This window comes from Carex rostrata, chromosome 8 (genome assembly GCF_964058835.1).
Source record: "Carex rostrata chromosome 8, lpCarRost1.2, whole genome shotgun sequence".
Lineage (NCBI taxonomy): Eukaryota > Viridiplantae > Streptophyta > Magnoliopsida > Poales > Cyperaceae > Carex > Carex rostrata.
Window position 1 is genome coordinate 10782024 of NC_135925.1, and position 9263 is coordinate 10791286.

Consider the following 9263-nt stretch of genomic DNA (forward strand, 5'->3'; position numbering starts at 1 on the left):
CATAGGATACGATTTCACGTAGGAGGTCTACTAGTGCAATCCTCCCAATATACTAGTGCTGAAGCAATTATTGGGATGTTTAGAGCTTCCTTTTTCTTTACTTTTTTGGGCCAAATTCAACTTATGATGACTTGTTGTCGAAATTTTTTTAGCCACCATCGTAATATTTCATTGCTTTTTCATCATATCAAATATGCGCAGAATCAAAGGGTTCACACACATTGGATCTGCGTGGAACTTTTATTATTATTATTATCCTTTTAGAAAATGGGTGGAACCAATTTTTTTTTTGAAAAATGGTTAATCTTAAGATAGAATCCCGAGATTTTTATTTTTACCCAATTTTTATTTTTATTAAAAATAACCACGGTTCGGCAGAATTTAAAAAAATATCCAGACTGCGGATTTTTTTCGCAACCCGAAATTTTTATTCCGGACCGCGAAAAATATCTGCGCCTGGAATTTTTTTTTTTTTTTTAGAATTTTTATTCAGGGGCGCAGATTTTTCCGCAGCCCGGATTTTTTTTTTTTTAGAATTTGGAGAAAGAAAATATCCATGGTTTGGTTTTTTTTTTAATATATGTATAAAAATGTATATATGTGTATATGTATATATGTATATATATGTGTATATGTATATATGTATATATATGTGTATATGTATATATGTATATATATGTGTATATGTATATGTATATGTATATGTATGTGTATATGTATAATATATGTATATGTATATGTATATATAATATAATATATGTATATGTATATATAAGTATATGTATATGTATATATAATGTATATATAATGTATATATAATATAATATATGTATATGCGATTTGCCTGGGTAGAACACCGGGCATCGTCGCATCGGAAGCATCAGAATTTCAAAAAAACATCGTTTAGTGCCTCAAAAATGCAATTTAAGTTTTCGTACGACGGTAGGCATACAATGATCGGTATTTTGTTTAGTATCATTTAGGTTTTTGTAGTGTAATTATTAATTGTGGAATTTTTTAGTTTGCATGTATATAATTATATTATATTATATAATTATAGAAAAACCTTAATTATATATATGTTATATATAATATAATTACATACATATACATATACATATATTAAAAAAAAAACCAAACCATGGATATTTTCTTTCTCCAAACTCTAAAAAAAAAAAAAAAAAATCCGGGCCGCGGAAAAAATCTGCGCCCCGGAATAAAAATTCTAAAAAAAAAAAAAATTCCGGGCGCTGTTATTTTCCGCGGTCTGGGTATTTTTAAAAATTCCGCCGAACCGTGGTTATTTTTAATAAAATATTTTTTTTTGGGTAAAAATAAAAATCTCGGGATAGAATCAGTACAAGGTACAAAATGTTAGCGTTATATTTAAATTTTACAATGAAACAAAAGACACTATTGTTGGAATTAATCATGGTATAAAATATCAGCGTGTCATCGATATTTTTTAATGAAACATTAGCGCGTCATTAATATTTTTACAATGAAATATCGATACATTGTTTCCAAAGTTTAAACAACCATAATTTTTGGTAGGAAACTCCGATTTGAGCGTTTGACCACAATTCAGAAAGTTCGTGAATAGACGAAGTCCATCGTATCATGAGCATAGCCTCAGGACATTGAAAAAAGTCAGAATTAAAAAAAAAAAAAAACATTGTTTGTTATCTATTTTTCTTTTCTTTCAACTAGAAATGCTCTGTTACATTAGAATATTTAATTTGGCAATAACCAACATCTTAAAATTAAGTACTAATATTTGAAGGTTTTTTCAATTTATTTTTGTCATTATATTCCATGGCCTGTGAATTATCTATTTCTGAAAAAAAAGCATATACGCAAATCCAGGCTGCATAACCATTTTCCAAAAAAGAAAGAAAATTGTTCCACGCAGATTGGAACTGTGTGGAACTCCTTGGTTATGCACAAATTGAATCTGCATGGATGGTAATATTAAATTTTTTTTTTTAAAAGCAGTGGTAAGATCAGAATTTTGAAATATTTAGATGGTAACTTAAAAAATTTCGGGTGTTATTGTTCATTTATCTTAATTACTATTTTCTGTTTTTTTTTTCCACCTAGCTAGAAAAACAATTGGCACTCAAATTGATAGTTCAATTTCATATAATCTGCGTAAAATTTGATGGTTTAACTTTTAATGCATTAAATTTAAAACACTTTCAAACATTTATTACCAGTTTCCAAAATAAAAGTGGGCCGGAGCAACATAGTAGCATATGACCTGTCTGTATTTCAAAAGTCAACATCTGCACAAGCACAACAGTTAATCAGTTGATTTATAGCACTGGCGAAAGAGAAGAGGCGTTCGTTTAAGGGGAAATCCAATAGATTATAAAGCTAAATGGCATCATCCACAATTAATCAGTCTTTCATATTTTATCCCTCCTACCGTCCTCTCCCTTTCATGCATGTATACTCGTATTAATCTACAACAGAATGTACCAGTACAAGACAACAGGAGCACTTGTCTGATAATTAATTGGCAATAATGTTCCACCCCCGTTTGATTCCTTTCTTTCTTTACATGATACTTTCTCTTTACCCTAATCACATTTAGGCCTAGGTCCACCGATAAATATTTATAGTTCAAAAGGTATCCGTGACAGGTGAGAGGCAGTTGCTATCAATTCTATTCCACCAGACCACCACCATAGCCTTGGTTTCTTAATGCAAGGATATATTCTTCTTTTCTCTTTGTATAAATAAGAAACCAAGATGTGCTAACAAAGTAACTATTTGTCCGAAGAATTTTAGTGGAGATGGGGTTGCCTCTCTTTTATGCTCTCTCTGTTCTTCTCAACTTAGCATGTGTTGCTTTTGCTGAAAGCACGTCAAGTGCTCTCTGTTCTTCCAAATTCAATTGTACGTGCTCTGTTTATCCTTTCATTTTGTTTCCTTTTAAGTTCTCTGGGGGGCTAAATTTGGCAACGCATGATGGCTTTTTTGAGAAGCAATTGGTTGTGTGCTGCAACAATTTATACTATATATAAGTTATTAATTTCTTCTCATTTGTAATACTATGTACAAGTTCTTATTCTTCTCATTTTTTCTAATTGCTGTGTTTCTTTTTCATAATTAATTGAACTGTTTAAAAATTGAGATAAAAAATTCTTGCATGAACAGATTATATTAGCAAATTTGTTCTCATTAGTGTGAATTGAATGCATATATGTAGGTTAACTGGTTAAGTAATTAGCTTAATTTTCTTTCTTTTTGCACAGTACAAGTCTCAAGTAGTATTACCATGGAACACGGTTTGAGCCGTCCTATTCAAATTAAGATTGGTTCTAACTTGATCCACATGAGTTTTAAAGCGGCATGCACAAATATTAACAAATCGGTGGCTCCAACTGAAATCAGACCAAATAAGTTTTTAGATCACAAGCTGGAACTAATTATGTCAGAATATACCATTGTGCGTTAATCATACCCAGCGATTAAATTTTATTAACAGTTTTTTTTTTAATAAAAACTAATTAAATTACATATTATCCATTATTCTTGTATACCTAAATTTAGAGCCATAAGTTTTATTCCAATACGCCACTATTCAGTAGAAAAGATATTAGAATCGACAAAGAGCAAATGTGCGCTGGATATTTCAAATCTCAAGTTGCTTCCAGTACTTACTGGTAGTCTGGTTTACTGAGAGAAAATCGGAAGGAACCACAAAGTTGAACCTTGCATGTATACTAAAACAAACTAATTAAGCATTACTTGTCATTTGTCAACCCAGAAAATGTGTAAAGCCCATTACTGTTGAAATAGCATTGAACAAAAGTGAAAAAGAAGAAGAGAACTAAAATTGTCAGTATTTTTTGGCAGATCATATCAAACAGTTTCTACATATCTTATCTTATCTTAACTTTTTTTTTTTTTTTTTTTAAGGTTAGCAGCAAAGTTTGCTACTAAAAATATATTGATAAGAAAGATTTATTTACAGAATATTAGATTTATTTGGGTAATTATATTGTATATGAGCCTCTAAATTACCTTAAAATCGAAATGCTAATCAATGAACAAGCTAGGGACAATGCAAATGCCATTTGCTTAGCTGTTTCCTCCAGAGATATTGATTTGTACATAATCTCGGGAAGGACCATCTTTCCTGTACATATAGAAATTGGTACCCCTATTTCATATTTGATGCACTATAAGCCTTTTTAAAAGCTGTATATAATTCCTCAAAAAAAAAAAAACTGTATATAACTTTATCAAAAAAATTGGTAGTTGGCTCCACGCGAGCCGCCATCTACCTAACATTGCTATTATGTCCTTAATGAGCCAAAACCTACTCTATAGCGCATTTTCCTTACTGTTTTCTCTACAGAATTTATTGTACTTTAAATTCTCTGTATTATTTTTCTCCTTATCTTTATCTTTAAGTACAGTTTAAACGTTGTACCGTCAGAAAATTACAAAAAAAAAAAAAGTTTTTTTAGCTAAGGAAAATGAATGGGATAACTGATAATGACGTTAATTAATATTTTTTTAGTAAAGATTGGAGATTAAGTCACCAAACTATTTAATATTCACAAGGATTGTCTCTTCCGGTTTTCGAACCTACGACTTCCCACACAGAGAACATTGTTTTTATCACTAGATTCATTAATTAAAACTTTTAATAATATTTTCAAATCAGTTTAATATTTGCACTTCCTTGCTGTTAGATAGCGTTTCTATTAAATATCTCACAATTTAAATATTATTTAATGATGCATTGACAATTAATAAATAAAGACGAAATTGAATATATATATACCCATCAATTTTTTTGTAATTTATAATTTACCTGTTGAAACTTCAATATTGGCTACATCCCAATCTCAATTCAAAATTAATGATCTCATATTTCCCATCATATGATATATTGCCGTTAAAACGCCAACTAAATTAATTTTATTTATAAGTAATATTTGGATAGGTTTTGAAATTATTATTTTGTTCCTAAAAAAATATTGAGTACAAGGGGTGCAGATTTTAACAGGTCAGTTTTAATTGGTGGTGGGACGGTGAGAGAAAATAAATTTTTTGACCATACTGTCCTCTTTCAGATAAGGAAATTTAATAAGGCTGAAAAGTGAAAACTAGTGATTAAAGGTAGATACTAATCGGTGAAAATAAAAAAAAATCAATCACAAACTAATAAGTAGATTGTCATCTATTGTCGTTGACTTAATTAAAAAAAAAACTTTCCAACATTCTTCCAGATTTATTTTAACTTTTCAAGTTTCAACTTTGTTGTAATAAAAAATATTTTATCTTTTATTTTTAAAATAGTTTTAAATTTATTTTTATTCATTGTGTACATAATTTTTACTTTTACTAAACTTTTATAGACAAATTTAATTAAATTTATTGACTATATTTTTGCAAATACAAAATTACATTAGTAAAAATATAATTGCAATAATCAAGTTATGGTATTAGTTTTTTATTATATGGATATTGATGAGTCGGCAATTCTATCTTAACATTTTTTTTTGAAACAAAATTATATCTGAACATGAGGTCGAAAACTTGAATTACTCGATTTCAAATACAAAATTCGTAAAGATCTAGTTAATGGTGTTAGAGCATATTACTTAGTTATTATTAGAGTATAAAATATCACTTCTTGATATTATTGGAGTCTCATACTTTAAGCAATTTTATGCTGATATTGTATGATTTCCACTTTATTTTTGTTTTTCTAACTTTTGTATTTTTTTAAGAAAAAACAACGATCAGAATCCTTCTTTACTTTATTAATACAAGATATAAAAGAAGTAAATATATTCAAATTGCGTTTAACCGTAGCAATAACAAAATTAAAAATTCTTGTAAATAAAGATAAAATAAAACTCTACCACACTGACAATCTAGAAGTCAGTTTAGAAACTTCCGTACACAATAAATAAAAAGAAAACCTATTAAAACTGTTTTAAAAATAAAAGGTAAAATATTTTGAACTACCTTTGTTAATTTTAAAATTTGAGAATTTGGAATAAAACTTAGAGAATGTTAGAAAGCTTTTTGAATGCCAACGAAAATAGATGATCTTATTTGAGAAAAAATAAAGTTTAATCATTTATTTCCTTTATTTTCACCGATTAGTATCTTCTTTTAATCATCATTTTTCAGCCTTATTAATTTTCTTTTCTGAGAGAGGGCAGTATGATCCAAAGTTCCAAACAAGTATATTTCTCTCACTGTTTGCCCTGTTTGAATTAAAATTTGACCTGTTAAAACCGGTATGGTGCAAACGGATCAGATAGTGGTAAAATCATATCCGTGTCCACTTTTATTTTTCGGATACGGATACGAATACATACAGATACGGATCGGATATTCATAAATATATACATAAATATTTTTATAATATATATCAAACTATACGGTATATATTTACTATTCGGATACAGATAATTAAAATTCAAAATCATATCTGTATCCGTATTCGCACGATTCGAATATCGGGTATCCAGATCCAATTTTCGGATATAGATCTGGATACGGTGAGATATTATCCGATCCGTTTGCACCCCTAGTACCCGAGTACAAGCCTACAAGGCATCAAACAAAAATCTGCATTTCCTATTAGGCTATTACAGAAGGAACTGCAGCGGGGATTGCGCGGGTGGTACAGTTTTGATCGGTGTATCCAATAGTGAAGTTTTGATGGGGAAGTTTCTAATTACAGAAGTTCTGATGGTTTGATTGGTGCCCAATTTCGCCATAAATAAAATCAACATGTTAAAAAGTTTTAATCTTAACGTGATTCGTAAAATTGGACCAAATTTAAGTGAGATTTCATCATTTGAGTTTTTGCGTAAGCACTACTTTATATATAATATGTAGGTCATGTCTAAACAATAACAACTCATATTTTAGATTTAAATTTACACGACCGTCAAAGATCATGAGTTAAAATTTATGGACGGATACTAAACCTTTAGAAAATCAATCCTCCATGGAGCAATTGCTGCAAGGCAAGTAATTTAATTAGTGCCTGGCCGCTTACAAAATTCAAAACAAGTTAACTTTTCACTTGCCTCATTGGTAGCTTATCTCATAATTTTCTTTATTACACCAGTCATGTAATGAACTGATTTGAAACTCGTTAAATTCAGCTAAATGCAACTCGAACAGCTCAGGCTTGTATCTGACTCTGTACCACCCACGCAATCCCCGTTCTCCCGCCTCCATCTCTGATGTACCGATCTCCACCATTCTATCACATGACGAAGCTCGTGTCAAGTCTCTTGAACTCCGCCTCTTTAAAATCCCGTCTTCACGCCCGACCTCACTTGATCGCCACTATGACACAAAGTCTGTGTCGGATCCACTCAGTCCTGGAGGGTCAGTTGGCCTTGGCAACTATGTCACTCAAGTTGCAATAGGAACACCCGCTACTTCTTATGTGATGGTGGTTGATACAGGTTCATCCCTCTCCTGGATGCAATGTCGCCCATGCACGGTTTCCTGTCATGCTCAGGTAATGTGGTCTTTTACATTACAAGTATAGATGCAGTCTTGGCATCAATGGAAAAGATTTTCTCTAAAAATGGTATTATTTTTATATGTGCTCAAAATGTGCTTAGTTAATGGAATAGCTTGTTTGGTATAATTTAACTAATTAATAAAATATATTTCTAATTAGGCTGGCACCGTCTTCAATCCAAAGTCATCTAATACATACCGTGCCATCACCTGCTCCACCAACGAATGCAAATCTCTCAGGTCGGCCACGCTGAACCCCTCTGCGTGCTCCTCCAATGTATGCGTTTACCAAGCAAGCTATGGCGATAGTTCTTTCTCTGTTGGTTACTTGAGCAAAGATACACTCTCTCTTGGCTCCCATTTTGCCTTTCCTAATTTCACTTACGGTTGCGGTCAAGACAATGAAGGGCTCTTTGGCAAGTCTGCAGGACTTATCGGCCTTGCACGCAACAAACTCTCCCTTTTATCACAATTAGCCCCTAAACTAGGTTATGCCTTTTCTTACTGCCTTCCTACGACCAAGTCAACCGGATTCTTGTCAATCGGATCATACAACAACCCTGCAAGTTTCAGCTACACACCGCTGGTATCTAGTTCTCTGGATGATGCCCTGTACTTCCTTAAGCTAGCCTATATTTCTGTGGTTGGAAAACCGATTGCAGTCCCAGCTTCTGCTTATGGTAGTATCCCGACAATTATTGACTCGGGGACAGTAATCACTCGATTGCAATCTGATGTTTACACAGCACTAAGCAAGGCTATCCTTGCGACCATGAGGGGCCACAAAAGAGCCGATGCATATTCGATACTAGACACATGTTTTGAAGGGAAAGTAGCAAGCACAGCAGTGGCAGCAGTGGCATTGGTATTTGATGGAGGAGCGACTATGAAGTTGCGACCTGAGAATATTATGATTAGTTTAAACAATGGAAAGTTAACGTGTTTGGCTTTTGCACCAGCAACGAGTGTGTCCATTATCGGAAATACTCAACAAAAGACTTTTAAAGTGGTTTATGATGTCGCCGGAAAGAGGATCGGGTTTGCTGCCAGTGGGTGTAGATGAGATAATGGTCATATTTAATAGCAATAGTCAATTTTATACATGATCAAGGAATAAGGGTGGGAATTAATAAAATTGGAAAAAGACTGCTTAATACCACAGTTCTTTCTTATCAGGCATAGTTCAAATTTTATGGAAAGCACTATATTAATTCAGCTATGTGAAACATATCACACAGCTGCTGCTACAGACATTAAAAAAAGAATGAAGGAAATATCATAATTTACTTTAAAAGCTGGTACTTAAGAATGGTACGTTGGCCATTGTGAATCTTTGGAAAATGATAATCAATAGTAATTACAAGTTCAATTTGGAAATAAAGAATCAATTGCTTTTCTGTTTTGATTATTTTTCCTCACTTAGTTGTTTTGTACTCACTCCACATGATATGTGCTCAACCTCTGCCTTGTTCCGCCTCCTATTACTAGCATGACTGGTATAAACAATCTTTTCTGTTTCTCAGCGTAAAAGGTAGTCTAAAATGAATATATGGTGGCCCCTGCTTATAATCTTTAGGCAGCAGAGCACAATGGTGGAAATGTTGTGATGACTACTCCAATTTGCATTATCTTTTTCACAAAAAAACGGAAGTTGCATATTAATTGGTACTCATGATTGAGCTCTATATAAGTACAAGACTACACCATAAGTAACAATGAACAAATTTTTGGCAAAATGGTGA

General features: G+C 32.0%; 1 protein-coding gene across 1 annotated transcript; it reads left to right on the top strand.

The window, feature by feature from the left end:
• The first annotated feature begins 2668 nt into the window (after positions 1 to 2668).
• Positions 2669 to 8693, top strand: LOC144557822 (aspartyl protease family protein At5g10770-like). Its single transcript, XM_078306435.1, has 3 exons — positions 2669 to 2901; positions 7152 to 7516; positions 7682 to 8693. The coding sequence occupies exons 1-3, from the start codon at positions 2799 to 2801 to the stop codon at positions 8582 to 8584; spliced, it is 1371 nt and encodes a 456-aa protein (XP_078162561.1). The 5' UTR covers positions 2669 to 2798; the 3' UTR covers positions 8585 to 8693.
• The last annotated feature ends 570 nt before the right edge of the window (positions 8694 to 9263 follow it).

Bases quoted from the DNA above. Each gene is read 5' to 3' on its own strand.
- LOC144557822 (XM_078306435.1), top strand. From the start codon at position 2,799: ATGGGGTTGCCTCTCTTTTATGCTCTCTCTGTTCTTCTCAACTTAGCA. The intron at 2,902-7,151 runs GTACGTGCTCTG...CGTTAAATTCAG, and splicing joins CTGTTCTTCCAAATTCAATT to CTAAATGCAACTCGAACAGC. The intron at 7,517-7,681 runs GTAATGTGGTCT...ATTTCTAATTAG, and splicing joins CGGTTTCCTGTCATGCTCAG to GCTGGCACCGTCTTCAATCC.